Consider the following 18016-nt stretch of genomic DNA (forward strand, 5'->3'; position numbering starts at 1 on the left):
CAAGTGTTTCAATTACAAAACTAGTATTTTGTATTTGAAATACATATTTAAATACATGTATCAGAAATACTGCCCCTCCCTGACAACATGGTAAAAAGATGAAAATGACTTGATTTTACTTCCAATTCATTTTACATTCTCCAAGGTATTAACATTAACATTTTTCTCCTAACTCCATGTAGGACATTTCTGTACATAAATGTAAGCACTGTGGCAGTAGTAATGCAATATTTACAAAAATGTAGGCTACTCTTGATACTCAAGTAGCCTACTTTTAAAAACAAGTACTTCAGTAGGCCCTACTTTTACTTAAGTAGACATCTGACTGTTGTACTTTTATTTGTACTTGAGTAAAATTTAGCAAAGGGTATCTGTACTTTTACTCAAGTAATGAAGCTGTGTACTCTGTCCGCCTCTGCCTATAGGGTCCCTTTGTTTTACATTATCATAGCATATAGCCTAGCCTACTACTGACAGTCATAGGCTATATGATCATAGCCTACATAACACCTGCGGCGTCATTGGATTATTAGCCTAGCCTATGCTAAACGCGAGGACAGGGAAAGTGCAGGCAGCCACTATACGAGGAGTTATTGGTCGTATAAAATGAACGTTGCAGATGTCTGGGTTACACAAAGCTACAACAACACAATCATTATGCATACTGTAAGCCTATACTTAAACAAACAGCCTGAAATTTTTAGTCATTATGTCAGTGTTACATTATGTATTTCCCTTGCCCCACAGCCGAAACAAAGTAGCCAAGCGTCTTCATTCTCAACCGTGGTGACCAAAGATTCCTGTGACCATATGTGGTGGTGACGGGCTGTATGCTGGTTGCTTAGACACTGCTTGTAAACAAATAGCGCAGAATGTCGGGGTTTCTGAAAATTGATGTTCTAGTCGTTTTTTTCCCAGTCGTTTTCAGTAAAGATCTTCAAGGTTTTCAGCTTTGAAGATCATTTGATTTGAGTAGTTTTGGGATGCCTAAACCAACAACTGAAAAGGTAGGCCCACTTGTGTTAACTGTGTGTTGAATTCGTGAAATAAATCGACCATTAATGCCTTTTAGGCTTCCATCAATAACGTTAGACTTGATTAGTCTATGCCAGAGCCATATAAAGGTCTATCTACAAGGCTCTGGTCTATGCAAACCAGCTCCGTTTGCTTAACTAAAAGCAGCAGAGGAAATAACAATGTTACGTGTATTATTGGTAACTAAGTAACGAGGCCAATTATTTTTCCACGACAGATAAACGTTCCTCCCCCAGGGCGGTGGATATGGAACGATGATATGAATGGCCTCGAATTCACCTGGTAAGCCTAAGCAACTAATTTGTGCAAGCTAGTCAGTGTTCATGACAATTATTTGAGCTCCCATTAATGGAGCATTATATCACGTTTTATCTTAGTAGTTTAAACTCTGCTGATGATGCCAAAGAAAAAAGGAAGATGGGACCTCTGCATGAACAAGTCAAAAAGCGCCTAGAGAGGTAGGGGTTTATGGGCTCTGTGCACTAGGCCTACCTGAGCAGTGCCACAGACTGATCGACTCCATGCCAAAATGCCAACCTACGTGCAGCGGCTGCACAAATAAGGAGGGAAGGCTTTTCGGTGGGCACACGTTTTCAGGTGTTTATTGACATCGTTGTCAACGAACCGGAAACTGGTTTGCCGACTTTAAGTAAGCCAGTGCACAGAGCCCATATGGCTAACGTTACTGTATTTGCACAATATAGTTTATCGAATTGCTAGCCCATGCACACACACAACTGTTATGCCGATTGTCTTCTCAAGGTCTGCGCAGATCACGTCGTCGTCCAGTAGAGGGCGTCGGAAGACTTTAGTATCAACTGCATTCGTCCCCATGTTTTTGTCCTCTGTCAAGCGGTCCCAGAGGGAGCAGGTCACCATGGAGCACGTTAAGCGTACGTCTTACGTCTCAGTTGATGATGAAATCACACAAAGCATGATTTCTGTGTTTACATGCCCCCCCAACCCCATTCCATGCAACATGCACTGTCAGCGGAACAATGCTGCATTTCAACTTGCATTTCCCTCCATTGTAGTAATGGCTATGTCTGCATTGCAGAGGTGGCCTTGAGTTTACTGCAAGAGAATGAGGCCATCCCCATCCCACTCTGCTTTCTTTCTTTGATGAAGTATGTATGAATGTGCCCTTCCCTCTTTATCATTATAAGTGTCTGCAAAATACTATAACTATACATTGTGATTGCTATGAAGAACAACATTTCATTTGGATGGAACAATATATCTTAGTTTGCATTGTTTGGCAGGTGCAGGGAGCTTAATGCATTTTTGGCTGCTTTGCTACTTTACCTGTCCTGCTATTTTGAGAAGATATCTCTGGAAAGGAAGCCAAAGCCGCTAATGGCGTAAGTATGTGCCGAGACCATAAAGATGTGTTTTGATTATGAAGTTCTTTCGGTGATCTTAAATGTATCTTTAGTACAGGTTTTCAGGATCAGGTGCAGACTCTGATTGTGTGTGGAGTGTGGTAGAAGTGACAGCATATTAGATGGAAATTCTGTAGGTCTTTGAAGTGAAGCTGCAATGAATATTCTATTTTCAAATATAGAAATGTACCCATTCAGTCTGTGTTATATGTTGTCAGAAGCAATAGGCTACATTATGTAACATAAATATTGCATGTTAATAAACCTTTAAAGTTTTTATTGTGATCGAATGATGGACTCCTCGTTTTAGAGGCACATGACCTGATATGGCATGAGATACATGTTGAATTCTTGAGGTAATTGTAATTATTTTAGGCTAATTTCTGTCTTAGTGAACCCAGCGTCACAGAGAAACAGGTGATGGCAGAGACTTGTGCAAAGGTCGACTTGGCCCAAAAACAGCTGGCCCTTTGCTACTCCACACTCATCTTAGGGCTGGGGCTGTCCCAGCAGCACCATATGTCATGTGGAAGGTCAGGATTCCCTCACTAAAGCTTTTGCAAATGTTTCAATTAGTGTGTGTTGCATTTGTTAATATGCAACTTCCTGCTTGAAAATGACAGCTGTGGTTTTGTCTCTGCAGGAGCAAAGTGTCGTGGACGCACAGAGACAGGCAGCTTTATGAGGTTCGTGCAGCAGACAGGATATTGTGTATATCAAATGAGACGAGACGACTTCTCTTTCAAATACAAACAGTCTATGGCAGTCTATGTTTATGTTTAGGCCCATTGTCTTGTTCAGAATTGTACATCAAAACAAACTCTGGTTTATAGTCTGTATGTTTTATTTAATTATAATTCTGTTGTTTTACTGTTGTTAACCACTTCTGAGAGGCGCTTTTAAGCATGATGTTATGTCTACCCAATATTTCGTCCTCAGTGTCTGTACAGCTTTTTGTGCTACGCGGCGTGGGTGACATTCGGCAGGAAGGACCTGAAGGGGATTCAAGAGGAAGTAGGCCGACTTCTGCGCTCCGACACGTTCAACCCCACGCTGAACGGCAAGGAGTCGGAGAGGAGCGAGAACCAGGAGGAGAGCAAGGCCAACCCCAAAGAGCCCAGCCCAGTGACGACTGAGAGGAAGTATGGCCAGGAGCTGTTGTGGTCACCATATGGTCACACAGAGAGATAAGCCAAGATTTGAATTAGGAGTTACTTTTAATGGAATTTGCATTACAGTTTGGGGGATGTCAAGATTTAATTGGTTTTAATTAATTGTTCACTAAAACTTTTCCCCCAAATATACCCCCACACACACACACACACACACACACACACACAAACACAAACACAAACACACACACACACACACACACACACACACATAAGAACAGTGGTGGAATAGTGTAGTATTGTTGATGAAAATACCATACAGGTATATGTGAACATGAAAGCTTTTGAACTTCAAGAGTTTAAATCATCTCGCTTTAGCAATTGAGTTTAATTGAAGTTTAATCTTTCATTTGCCTTTATGTGATGCATCATGTCATAATTAATTTAAACAATAACATATAGAAATTCATTTGATTGGTTAACAAGAAAATAATGAGAAAATATATATCAAAATATATAAATATAAATAAAAAATATTCTGTTGTTTTTAGTTGAAAACATCTATAGGCGTGTGTGGAGATGGTTTTGTAATTCTGCATGCTTGACTGAGCTGTGACAGTTTTACGGGCAGCTTGGTCATCCTCACTCGTCTCCTGTTGCGGGTTCCCATCCCCTCCTGTCTCCCCACCTTTGACCCAGGAAGTCGGAGCGACGCCCAGCTCTGTGCAAGATCGTGACCCAGCGCTCTCCGGTCATGGTGTCCCTGCTGCCCTTTCCCCGGGAGGAGGCCCCTCACCTGTTCCAGAGGTCCCACCCTCGTGAGCGGTCCACTGCCAAGCTCTGCAACACTGAGGAGCTGATGGAGCAACTTAGCGAACAGCTGGCCTCCTTCAGGTAACACCCCAGTTGGCCCAGGCTGCTTTAGCAGCACCCCCATGTCTGCTCCCGTTCCATCTTCTTATTGCCATTCTTTATCTCTCCCACACTCTCTGTCTCTGTCTTCACCTTCCGCGCTGTCAAGCACAATACTATTCTCAAACTATTAGTTGCTGCTGTGTGTGGTGCATAAAATACTTCAGCTAATGACAGCTATCACAGTTAGCATACAAATAGATGTATTGAAAACAAAATTAAATTAAATTAGAACTCTTCCAAAAAATGTAAAGAACTGACGTCCCATCCTACCAGTTCAGGTATTTGCGTTACACACACTGGCGTGTTGGTTTCCTGGAGTGCCTTGATCTTGTAGAAGTTAGCAAGAAACATTTCCTGTGATGATGCCTGATTTCATGTCCCCCAGAGTTTAGCTATGCAGCTGGGGGCTTCCTATTGAGAAATAAAGTGTAAGCATAGGAGTCTCTCTCTAGACACACAGAAGCCTCTACTGACTGCCAGATTGCAGGAAGTCAGGGAGATTCTCTCCCTCTCTTTCTCTCTCTCTCTCTCTCTCTCCTCCTGAAATGTTATTTATCTTTATCTATCTGTCTCCGTTGCACTCTTTTCCTGTCCCTAGATTTGGCATTCTGGGAAAACCCCTCAAAGAGTTCAGCCGCACCACACTAATGCCCCGGTGGTCAGAACATTATGACGACAACGACGACAACGACGACGATGACGATGACAATGATGACAACTCGTCTGTCCACATGCAGGCAAAGAACCCTTCCTTCATGACTAGTCGCATGTCCATAGCTGAGGAAAAGCCTGGGACCCAGAGCCGAGCCAACACTGTGAACTCACACGCCACCACTGAGGGACAGTCTTCAGTCACTGAGTAATGTGTGTGTGTGTGTGTGTGTGTCAGTCAGAGAGAGAGAGAGAGAGAGATTTATATTATTTGTGCTAATCCAGAAATAAAAATTTTGCAGTGACCACTGAAGCATTTATTCAGAAATTGTGTACTGTTTCCAGTCATACTGCTCATTATACTGTACATGTCCACATATCTATAATCTTGTTCCTACTGAATTCCAAATGCAAAACCAAATTACTTTGCATTCAGCATCCAAACCAATAATGCCTCTCATGTAAATATTGTACTGGCAGATGGATTGGTTGTGGTAATGTCAAATGTTCTGTGGCAGATAACTGTTTTCACCCACTGGTGTCTCAGTATCAGAGGGAGAAAAAAGGCCTCGTGACGAGAAGACGGCAACATACCTCCATAAGAATTTACCTTGTATGCACTATCACCGCCTTAAGTGGTTCTCAATGTAACAGCCTACTTCTTCACCTGTGCTGAGGCAAGCAGGCTGCCAGTTCATGAGCAGCAGCTGGGCTAGCATAAGGGGATTTGCCCTCACCCTAATTGGCTGGGTAATCTAGGCTACCACGGAAGGGTGATCCGGGCCTTGAACACACGGCTGAGCTCAGGAGGGGGGCGGAGGAGAAAAGCAGGCAAGGCGACAGAGGTGGGGCAGTGTGTTGGTTTACAGGCACCTCCAGAGCCATGTGTAAGACATAAAGCCTGGAGTTCAATCACAGCTGAGCTTGAATCATCATCAGCCATGAGTCAGTGTGCTTACTCAACAGGATATGAAACTGAAAAAGATAGGTGGATGTGTGGAGTCATGGTTAAACAGTTATCTGTCTTGCCTGTTGTAAATTGCAAATGGAAGACTATGGAGAGAAGGCTAGGAGACTGTTATATTAAATTGTGAACTAAAAGGATCGTTTTTTAGACCATGTTTTCGTTTCTCGGTGTCCACCTGTTATCTGAACTGACATGCCTACTCCACCACGAGGGGGAGACACCCTACAGGTGGACCGAACCTTCAATTGATTTTGCGTCATTAATTTCAAGTGTATGCTTTGGGAGGGATTAATTTGACCTTTATGGAGAGTTTAAGCTGTAAAACTGTTATAGTTGATACTGTAAAATGTATAATTACTAGAGAATAGTCAGCAGTTTGTGAGCCAGCAGAGTTCCTATAGCCTTTTTCAAATGCTTATTTAAGTGGACCATAAATAGTAAAATAAGCCTAATACGTCTGCTTAATTTGGCTCAAACAATAATTTGCATAAAATCAAATGGTAGACCTATGCACAAAATAAATTAGCCCTACTTGAATGTATATAATAATTAACTTCATATAATTATGATAATATGTAGCCTGTTCATACCACGTGTAGAGTGAACATTGCAATATTACAATTATAAAGAATGTTATTATAACTATTAGGCTAACAATGCTACAGGCCATTGCTGCCTCCCGCCTCCCAGCTCGCGTCTCCGCAAGCTTGCATTCATATGGTCAACGTGACTGTCAATCATTTATCAAGCTCTCCCCAGCCTGACCTGCATTTTACTTGTCTACTTTGCGACTGAGCTTTGCCTACGAGTCCTCATGCTACGTGAGTAATGTGCGATATGGCAGAATGTTAGCTGGATAACGGACCTTTTGTGGCAACATATTTCAATCTAACGGGGAATTCTCCACAGTGACGTGTGGAGATTTAGTTGCCAAAAGAACCCGCTTACGCTTTGGACATTTTCGTAAAGTCACTTTTGCAGAAAAAAAGTGCGCGGAGGAATAACAAAAAGCAACACGTATCCGGTACTCCAATCCCTAGCAGGGGGAACAAGACAGCGTAGCTGCGAGAGCGAAGGTGTACGAGGAGAGTTACACACGCAAGTGGACGAGGAGAGACTGGTCGAGATTTGTCAATTTCTTCCGACCACAACACAATTATCTAAGGAATAATGAGAAACTTTTGGATGATACTGGCCCTGTGCGTAACGGCTTTGCTTTCATCTGAGCGGGTGAGTTGTTTGTAACAATAATAGCCTATATTTTCCGAAGCTGACTGTAGTAGTAGGCTAAACGGTACTTGGTTAACTTCCACTGAATCAGGCAGTTGTTTTGTAGGTTTGTTGGTCGCAGTAAACTTGTGGCAGCTTTTAGACATGGTTCGAAATTATTCACTTTGTGTCGCTGCTTGCTAACTTAATTATGATTTTCAAGAATTCGTGTCGAACATTGAATGGTTGACTTTTTACCCTGCTGTCACAAGAAACCAAATGTTTGCCACCAAGCAATACACGGGCTACTCATCTAGAATGCATCTTCTGAAAAGGGGCTTATGAAGAAAATTGTCACGTTTATTGTCGACAGTTTAGCCATAAACCTACCGTAACTTCGTGTTTAACCTCAAGGGGTTTCATATTTGGAGCCAATTTAATTGTTTTAATCGTCTTTGTTGAAATTATTCACCGATATGAAAGTGAAATGATTTCTTTAACCTCATTTTGTAAGCCATACAAGACGCTGAAGAGCGGTGCGTTCCGCTTCATTTGGTAAGGTAGCAAGAAGCCGTATCCTGATGAAAGACCTCAGTTGTTGACAACTGAAGTTCTGAACGTAGCCTGTCTCATAAGGTAACCACTGAACAAGTCAATCGCAGGCTAGATAAGCTAGTCCAAGTCCTGTTCTGTTCTGACGATACTCTTTTTGGTAATGTTCAAAGATAGACTGAGTTATAACATATGTTTTGCTCTCAGACTATCAGAGTCTTGTATCTAGAATGAAGACACTGGACAATGACTGTTTCGCGGGGTTCTGTTAAAGTGTAGGGCCTGTGGTCCACTCAACATTGACTTAGGGCAATTCATTAACCTTTCTGCTATGGGCCAATTAAGCTAAATACAGAAAGTGTTTGCATCTCAATAGACCTTTCGCCTGGGTGGATCAATAGTATCTATCTGGTCACAATAGTCTGCAACCTAACACCCGGACAAACAATCTATCTCTTAGTCTTATGGAGTCTCCTCCTTCACCCTCCTTTCCGTTTGGATGGACCTGTGAGTTGCTGGCCTTCAATGGGGAATAATAATGATGCCATAAGCTCTCCTTGCTCTCTTGATGTCTTTGTGGTGTTAAACTTATGCACTGTGATGTCAGATGGCCAGAGTTGCTGACAAAAGTTTTGGTTACTGATTCACACACCATGAGGAATCATATTCATGGGTTAGTAGGCGTAATGCATTTCCCCTGGGGATCAACAAAGTATCTATCTATCTATCTAATGAGGTGTTACTGAAGAGGGTCTTTGAACAGTTTTGTCTTTTTTAAAACCTAAGGCCCAGACCTAAATATAGTGTGTTTTTATAATTCTTCAACATTCCAAAAATAGCATTTCACCCCCAAATGGTAGACTGTCCATGCCTACACCTTTGTCGTTGTTTGGTCAGCTGTGGGCTCACCAGGTTTAACACTGGCAAGTGTGGTAAATCAACTCCCATGAAGTGTAGTGCTCATAGCTCGAAGCATGTTAACCCCTGCCCACCTCTGACGGCACCCAATATAGTGCCGCCAAAAGCAGTGGCAGTTGCCGTGATTGAGCGGTGCTTGTGTCCCTGCCGCAGTCTATGCCCCATTTGATCACCACGGCAGTTTCACTGGGATCTACCATTGATCACCAATAACGGCACAATGTTGACATGCTGATCAAGTACTTGGTACAGTAGGTTGCCGAAGGGAGATATGTGCACTGGTCAATGTTGCCAACAAAATTATATCGCAGTTAGCTAACTGTAGTCCACTTAATTTGCCAGCATTGGGTGTGTGTGCGTGTTAGTGTGTATTTGTGTGTGTGCGTGTGTGTGCATGCGCATGGGTTGGCTTTAGGGGCAGGATGAGCTTGGCCTGTTGTGTTGTCAGTGTGTGTGCGCTTGTTGCCAGATGTGGCCTCTAATTATGGCTGTGTTTGTCCGCTGGGAAGCGTGTGGGATTGCCTCGCTCCTAGCAGGAGATTTACGTCAGGTCGGTGCCGCCTCACTTCCTGACGCCGAGCTCTGAGGAAGAACTAAAAAAAAAAACACAACCTGCAAAGTGCACACTATCAACTTTGAATGATTCTTGCTCAGAGAAAGAGGAGCATGACGACATTTAATTTGAGTTTTGTGAAGATGCATCTCAAAGCACTTTTTCTCTTTTTTATAATGTAACAGTTATTTGCTTTTGTCATCCAGATGGACATCCGTTGCCTTGTTATAGAAGTGTAATTCAAGGCACCAGCAAATGCTCATATTCAGTGTGAGCTCATGGAGAAATTAACTTGCCATCTACATTTTCCCCTCTCAAGTAGTCACAGACTCTGGAACAGATTCACTCCAGTCGCGTCTGGTGTGTATCAGGGCCATGTCTGTTCCTAGGTCAGCTGCTGTCCAGTGTCCACTCATGGCACATGCACTTCTGAGGAACAGGATCCCAAAACCCTAGACCATCATTTGCACTGTAGCTGTGCATGGATTTGCTCCACTGGAAAGACTGTGTGAGAGAGAGAGATGCTGTGACCGCTGTCTCACCCCGCACGCCTGTCTCCTTCTCTCACCCCAGGCTCTGTGTTTCTCCAGAGCTTTATTAAAAGATAGAGAGGATGTTAACGTTTGCTTCACCCCATGGACCCACACACACAAACACACAGCCTGAATCTACGTGCACAAACGCACACACTAACACTAACGCGCACATGCTAACAAAAGTCCCAGACCTACAGATGACCTGCATATTTATTAGTTATGCGCCAAACTGCATTTACAGCTGGGAGCCTGGAAAATGTTCACATGTGTCGTGGCTGCCTGACCGGCCGTGACCATCACCTGACCCAAAACCTAAACACCCTTCCACCTGCTCCTCTTTTTGTCTTTGGTTGCATACATTATTATCACAGGTTACATGCAGCATCCGCAAAGTTGTGCTGCGCAAAATGAAAAAGGTGAGAGACAAGGGAGCATTGCAGAACAGATGACTGCCAGACTCATCCATAAAGTCTGTGTCCTCCATTAACTCTCCACGAGTAAACAAAAGATGTGTGCTCACCACACTTGAAAATATTTGTATTTTTCTTACACAAGTGAATGGAACTTGCTAGTTTCTCCTGAGTGTAGGTGTGCTCATGCATGACTGACTGACATGTAAACATACACACACAGCTCCTGATGGATCATTATGTATAATAAATGGTCATGATGACCACAATAATGAGCACTAAAATAACAGCTCCAAGACCAACTCATCTGTAGTGTGTGTGTTTGTGTGTGTGTACATTATTTTGGGCGGGGGGCTAGGTCTGGTTATCAGCTCAATCCGCCAGGCCGTTATGTAACCTCAAATGGATTCTGCAGGTCCGCTGATGGAATCCCAGCATTCTCTTGTGTGTGTGTGTGGCCATCATCAGCCGCACACTATACCACTGCCCCAGGTCCTTCTGACCTTTTTTCTTTTCTTTCTGTGTTCTTTTCTTTTTTCCCTTTTTTTTTTTTTCTTCACCCCACCATTACCGACTCGCATTCTTCTGTGGTGTTGCTGTGTCTTCGGTTACTGTAAGAACAGTGGGATCATTATGCTATCGTCCCACAGATGGAAAGATTGAAAAATGGAGGTTAAAAGCAGAGATGGGTTTTGTTCCGCTTGGCTTACGGAGCTCGTTTGCACAAATGCAGGACATATGTTTTTGTGTTTGTACGTGGGTGTGTGTGTTTGTGCGTCTCTGTTTGTTTGTTTGAAAGTGATGTGGTTTGGCTGCCTTCTCCTCATAAGCTGTGTTTTTCTTTCCATCTCTGTGGCCGACTCCTCCGATAATCTACAATTCTCACCCTGCCCCCCACTCCTCGCCAACTTGGAAGTTTTGTCCTTCACAGGGATAAAGTTTTGCATTCCACAGGGACTTTGCCTGCAGTGCCAGCCGTCTGTGTGAAGTGGAGTATGACCCGCTAACCAGCTGTGAGCCACTCCTGCCCCCCTTACACCTCGGCATAGCTTAACAAAGCTCACCAAAAGCTATTGTCACAAAAGCCACAGTAGTAGTGCTCAGGTCAGCATAGTTAATACTGCATGGTGGATTGGAGCTTGGAGAAGAGTCCAGACACTGTTCTAAGTCCCTTTCTCCATGAGACTCATCATCAGTGGAGCTTAATCAAAAGTGAAGGGCAGACAAATCAAGATGAACGCTATGATGGAGACAACGGAAGCACAACAGGATGTTCCACATCTACACTCGAGTCCTAGTGGGTCTGCTTAAAGCAAAGAGAAGATGTGTACTATGTTACATCAGCACCATAATGACATGCTTTTTTTATCTTTCATTTTTTTTTTTTAATCGACATCTTGTGAAAGCCATTTTTGCTCTTGCAAAAGCAGTGGTCACACACAAGTTAATTTAGCTCTCTCAAACCCCCGTGTCTTTCTGTTTCTTTTTCTCTCCTACTCCCCCTCTTCTTTTTCTCTCCTACTCCCTCTCTCTCTCCCTTCCTCCCGCACAGTTTCTTGCTCTGAAAGTAGCTTCATGTGGAAACTTCCTTTGGAGGCCTGTGGTCGAGGCCCAGTGATTAGGCTATAGGGGAGCTCGGGGGCTGGGTGGGGGTTTATAGAACTGATTTAGCACCCTACTGTACTTATATATGTGGCCCTGTGAACAAACCAGTGCTGATCTTTTATTTCACTGTGTGTGTGTGTGCGTGTGTGAGGATCAGTCTCCTTGTCTTGTCATGGGAGAGTGAGCAAGGCGATGAGAATGAAAGAAAGCAAGACGTAGTTATGAATAGATGGTGGACTAGGATGGTGCACTAGGATGGTGGACTAGGATGGTGCACTAGGATGGTGCAGAGACCTGGCACCAGAGAACCCTACCCAGCTGCGCTAGGCAGTGCGACAACACCGTTCCTCTGCTGCAGTTATCGAAAACAAGCAAATGTGTGACTGCCTAACACCAAAGTACCCCCAGCCTGTCATCAGGAACTCTTGTCCTTGTTTTTCCATCCTTTGCAGTATGTTTGCGATGACTGCCCCACAGCTTATTAAAAACAGTTTGGATGTTTTGATGTCTCCTTCTCTCTTCAATGAAAGGATGCCACTAGAATATTCTGCAGCAGTCACACTTAAGTCCTGGTGTATGGGATGCATTAAAATGCACAGTTTTAAGTGCTGGCGGTTTAGGACGGAACACATTATGTTGTCAGGGGTGCTGATGAGGGCATGATGTCACCAGCTCCATTCCGCCCACACTGGAGATTGTTCTGGAAAGGGTCATGCTGCATTTAACACATCTGTGCTCCCGCCTCGTATTTATGAGCGGTCCTTGATCGCTTCTAAAAGGCGCCCTAATTGAAAAATGCAGTGAGCCTAGGGAAGTGGGGGAAAACCCTCTGTGTCTGGTGCCATTTTTTATCTCTCATACTGTTTAGGCAGCTTCAACGCTTCCTGTGGTCGATATGCCATGATTGTGTGAGAGTGAGTGTGTGTGTGTGTGGGCACACAAAAGAGACTGTGCCTCACTGTAGTTTCACTTTTTCTGTGGTACCAGCCACCAACAATTTCCCCTCAAAGTGAATTGAGACAGCATTTTCTTTTTTTAATCAACCTTCTTCCTGCCGCTGTCTATGCCAGATTTAACCACTAAGCGCTAAACCATTTCCTTGTGATGGCGGGACTGATTTAAAGATGGATAAGTGTCGTCATGGGAACTGAACTGACAAACAGGAAGCGGCCATCGCGGCAGGTACACAGCGAAACGGGCGCTGCTTGTTTTGTGGTGATACCCAAAGAAGTGAGTGTGTGTCTGTGTGAGAACTCAGAAAGGTCATCGCACTTCCTCCCGCCAGTCATGTGACCTCAGATGCCCACACAGTGGCAGGAGGTGATCGGTGAGATTGTGCTATTTAGTTTGAGCCGCGAGCGTGCTGTTGTTATCCGTCAGTCACAGCAGTGCTTTCAGTGGCCATCAAATGTTAGCCTGCAAAGCTTTCATGTGGGTCCAGCTATTTTGAGGATGAGAATACGAGATGGATGCTGCAGTGAATGATTCAGAATGTCACACATACAGAGATGTTAAAAGACACAAGTACAAGACACTGCATGTCTGACTAGTCCACTAGCCACAGAGAGAAAAGGAAACTGAGAGGCAGTGGGGAGCAAAAGACTGAGAGAGACACAGGTAGAAAAGTGAGATAACAAAAAGAAAGAAGTTCAGAGGAAGAAATGGAAAGAAACGGACAGAATAAAAGAAGGAACAGAGTTTACAGTGACAGAAACGGTAGAGGGAAAGAGACTGAGGAAGCTGGAGTGTGTCAGAAAGAGAACGGCCTACGGAAGGAACGAGAAAAGAGGAACACCGGCAAGAGAGATGCAGAGAGATAAACAGTGAAATCTCAGTTGATCTTTAATCACCGCAGGGCAGAAAGCATCAGGACCTCTCAGCGCTTTTGACGTGCTCAGACACTTTAATGCCCTGGCCTCATGAGCACGAGATTATCTGGACTAATGCACTCTGTTAGCACCCATCTGCGTCCAACAGAACACACACACACACAAAACAAAAAACGAACACCTACACAGTACACACACAAATTTTAAGTACATAAGAACTCAGATACACGCTCACCAAAGCATACACATTTATCACGCTTTTATAAAGTCCCATTATGGAGGGACACACTTCTAGTGCAGCGTGTTCAAGTCCATGAATTTTCATCAGGAATGCAAACACAGCTGACATGCTCATTTCCACTCTGTCCCCTTTTCAGCAGAGGCCACCGGGGCCTGATTTAGTCTGTGTGTGTTTGTGTTCAGTGTGTGTGTGTGTGTGTGCGCATGTACACGAGGGGTAATGAACGATTTAGGCCCATAGGAAAAACACACACCAAAAGGATGTGTGTCTTCCACAGATGGTTGAACAGGCTCAGCCTCACCCTGCCCACCCACCGCCCCAAATCCATCCCCCAACACATTTGAATGATCCCTCATTTTGTGTGGCCCAAAAAGAAGCGCCTCTATCTCCCAGTCATTACCCAACTGTAACACCGGTCAGTAGATCAGGTCAGCTGCTTCACACTTTCAGCCTCTGGTAATTCTGTGCTGGCAAGTCCCCATGCCACAAAGTAATTCTGGTGTAATGCCCAGTGCCCACACAGGTTGATTTGGTGATGATTTTGTTTTTGATGGTAAAAAAAAAAAAGGCTTGGTTGTTGATTAGCCTGGCCAATTTGCCCAATGTGGGACGTCCCCTACCTACAGCACTAGGGATTTAACAGCCCTCCTATGTATATCTGACTGCAATACTATAATATAGCATCTGTAATTCCCCAAAAAACATTCTCTATTGTTTCAGGTATTCTTTTCTTAGTCTGGCATTCTATACAAATACATGTGTAAAATGATGGAAACAAGGACACATAAGGTAATGCTTTTATTTACTGAAACATTTTCATGCCTTTGCATCTCCTCTGCCATGCCTGTCAGGCCTAAAATATTTTTTGACATCTAAAACCACTGATTGCAACTCTTAGAGCAGCATGCAGCATGATGATAGATGATTGGTTTAATCTCTTTTGATTAAACCAAACAGGCAGTCCAGCAGGCTGTCCTTCCCTCACCTGTCTGGCCAGGGCCTGCTGAGACCACATACTGTCTGTCTGTCTGTCTGTCACACGCCCTCCTCTTAAGCTCACGTGGCTGTCTGACTGATAAAGGTTTTCGTGCGAGCGCTTTTGTGTGCTTTTTTGCTATGCACCAGCCAAGCCTGTCTTTAGCACAGCAGGTGTGCTGTTGATTTGGAGGTGATTGAATTGGGATTTCTTCAGCTGGCACAACAGTTACCACTGTCAGTCTATCATTATTCATTTTTATTTGTCCTAAAAATGATACGCTTGGGGTGTGTTGTATGGATTTTATTTGGAAACTCCTCTGCTGATGTTTACATAAAACAAGTTGAATTTTTGGATTCATATCTTTCCCAGTGTTCTATATTTATATAATGTTAAGCTTATCTTTTGCATGACTGCCTCCATCTCAACTCACACATGGTCCAAATTTACTGGTGGGGAGTGAGGAAAGGATGTGCTTTGCTCAGACAGATGGAAGCTTTATGGCCCTCATACAGGGAGTTTTCTTAAGTAACTAATTAGTGGGGAAGTGGGGCAGTTCTTCGTTGGTGTGGCGTATGCCTCCACAAGCCTCACGTTCTTTTATGCTCTAGACATTGCGACATGGTTCCAACTCCAAATAGATTTATCACAAATGTGCTACGTGCGTGCAGACATATTAAGGATGATGAGCGTAATGCACTGCCACTGCATTCAACATGCCACAGGGCCAATCAGAAGACTGTGTGGCGCTCATCTGACCAATGAGCAGTGACCTCCTGGTTGTCATGAGGTCCTAACGACGTGAAGGAATGAGACAAAAGATGATGATGCTGTGTGTGTGTGTGTGTGTGTGTGTGTGTACACTCGTGTGTATGTGTTGTGTCTGAGACTGGGAAACTACTGCAGATGCAACCACACATTCTTGCAGGATTACGGCAGAGGGGGAAAGACTTTGGGGGCTGAGCGTTTTGCAGGAGGTTTGGCAGCGATATGAAAGCTGTTTTTAGTCTGCTCAGTTTGTTAGTGATCTCTATCTGGTGTGTGTGTGTGTGTGTGTGTGTGTGTGTGGTTGGACTGGGATGTGAGTGTGAGCACTAGCTAGTTTTTTGTGTGTTTGCATATGCTGGGTGGGTTGGTGTGTGTGTGTGTGTGTGTGTGAGAGAGATACAGCAAGCGTGTGTGTGTGTGTGTGTGAGGTAGAGAGAGAGAGAGAGTGTGTGTGTGTGTGTGTGTGTGTGAGAGAGATACAGCAAGCGTGTGTGTGTGAGGTAGAGAGAGAGAGCGTGTGTGTGTGTGTGTGTGTGTGTGTGTGTGTGTGTGTGATTAAAGACAAAGTGGTGTCTGCTCTGAGTGTTGGCTGCGGGCTGGTCTCGGCGGGGAGAGTGGGCTTTCTGTCCTGATAAACTGCTCAGCTGCTTGTGTCCGCTGGGAGGACGCTCCCCCCCCCACCACCACCAGCATTAAACATTTACAGCACAGACAAGCTGTGCTACAGGACCTATTTCTGTTGCCAGAGCTGAATTATTCACACAAAATGAAATATGAATTTAGGGGGTGGGGAGTAAAAAAGAAGAACAGACGCATCCCAATAAGTTTTGAAATTGTACTAGAGGACCATAGCGTCCAGCTTTACAGGTCACATCCTGAGGGCAAAGCCCAAAAAACAACAACATAAGGTCTCATATTAAGGCTGGCTAGAGGAATTTTCGTTTTCATTCCATGTGGATATGCTGAGCTTTCATGGAACAGAAAGGAGGGAAACAGGAAAACATCTGCCGAGCCGGTCCAGTCAGCCTCAAACTTTGGCACGGTGACCTGAGACTCTCTGCAGGCTCAGACGGACTGCATGATGCCTGTGCTGTGCACCAGGGTGTCCACGTCTTGCTCAAGAGCGCATCATTTTGGGATGCGCAGGGAGGTAATGGAGTTTGACAGATGGGAAGAGTCCGTGCAGAGGTGGTGGAAATATGTTTCTCCCCTGTTGTTGGGCAGAGGAGGTATCAGCACACACACACACACACACACACACACACACACACACACACACAGGCCCTGCTGGATGGCACGCTGATGTTCAGCCCCTCACAGCTAACTGAACACCCAGCATGATTTGGCGGTGCAGTGCCAGCACAGATGCAGCATGGGGTTTGTCCTTTCATGTGCATGAGACCTTTTTGATATGTGTCGTTTCATCCAAAATGCAGGAAATCTGATTAAATGAAGGCACGTTGTTTCCAGAAGTTTAGCTCTCTTCGTGCTGCTAGTACTGCTAAGTTCCACATGTCGAAGACCAAGCTCACTCTACCGCCTCTTAAAAGCCAGAGGTAATGAGCGTAGTGATTGTATGTGGCCTATTAAAAGTTGTCTGAAGACAACTAACGAGTGAAGGTAAAGTTTAAAGTTGCCAGTATTTTTGTATCGTTAGAGTAGTTGTGACTGATGGGGTGGCTTTGCTGCGGATGTGGTGGCCTGCTTTGCGCCCTGGATTCCAGCTAATCTCCTGCATGTGCCACCACCTCTCTTGTGTCCTCATAAACAACTAATCTCCGAACCCATTCCCCAACCAATCATGCTTCTGGATAAATCTAGGGTAGCATTCTGATCCCAACCATACCCCATAACCTCCATAAGAAATGGCCCAAGATGTCTAATAGGCTGCTTCTAACTTTAATGTGTGATGATTGGCATGCTGGCACAAGCGTAGAGGAATTAATTCTAGTGTGGCGCAAAGAGGACAAGACATACATTGGACCAAACTGAAGCACTCCGAGGGCCTGCACATAATCTATACATTTTGTGACTTCTGTTATCATGTTTGTGGTATAACTATAGTTCTTAGCAGATGCGTTTGTCCAAAGCGACTCAAAATGGCCTCAATAAACATTACATTAGCAGTATAAAGTAAAGTCATATGGTCTTAATTAAAAAATATATCAAAATTGTAATAGACTTAATACCAATAGCCATAAACATATACAATACAAACCACAACTCTGTAAGAAGTAATTAGTTAGATACAATTTAAACAAATGAGTCTTTACTTTAACAAAAGTTCTTTGTGCCAAGGTTCAAACATCTCTGTGATGCCAAGCCACTTTGCTCCCAATCCTGGATCAAGGCTTGCT

General features: G+C 44.1%; 2 protein-coding genes across 4 annotated transcripts in view; both read left to right on the forward strand.

The window, feature by feature from the left end:
* Positions 1 to 842: 842 nt before the first annotated feature.
* LOC125285450 (protein phosphatase 1 regulatory subunit 36) lies at positions 843 to 5403 on the forward strand. 3 transcript variants are annotated; one of them, XM_048229904.1, is made up of 11 exons: positions 843 to 1007; positions 1253 to 1317; positions 1416 to 1493; positions 1798 to 1928; positions 2093 to 2162; positions 2298 to 2396; positions 2810 to 2950; positions 3061 to 3103; positions 3357 to 3559; positions 4229 to 4423; positions 5043 to 5403. In XM_048229904.1, exons 1-11 carry the CDS (start codon positions 984 to 986, stop codon positions 5305 to 5307), a joined length of 1314 nt encoding a protein of 437 aa, XP_048085861.1. In that variant the 5' UTR covers positions 843 to 983; the 3' UTR covers positions 5308 to 5403. The 3 variants fall into 3 exon arrangements, with proteins under 3 accessions (XP_048085861.1, XP_048085860.1, XP_048085862.1); XM_048229903.1 differs by having other exon boundaries at positions 844 to 1007; positions 1413 to 1493; XM_048229905.1 differs by lacking the exons at positions 843 to 1007; positions 1253 to 1317; positions 1416 to 1493 and adding an exon at positions 1509 to 1684.
* A 1434-nt stretch (positions 5404 to 6837) lies between these two features.
* Positions 6838 to 18016, forward strand: part of sdc2 (syndecan 2) — a 31059-nt gene continuing 19880 nt past the window's right edge. Inside the window, exon 1 of the mRNA XM_048230208.1 lies at positions 6838 to 7292. Within this exon, the coding sequence (XP_048086165.1) occupies positions 7233 to 7292 (60 nt within the window). The 5' untranslated portion in view covers positions 6838 to 7232. The remainder of the gene's footprint in view (positions 7293 to 18016) is intronic.

Source organism: Alosa alosa, chromosome 20 (genome assembly GCF_017589495.1).
Source record: "Alosa alosa isolate M-15738 ecotype Scorff River chromosome 20, AALO_Geno_1.1, whole genome shotgun sequence".
Lineage (NCBI taxonomy): Eukaryota > Metazoa > Chordata > Actinopteri > Clupeiformes > Clupeidae > Alosa > Alosa alosa.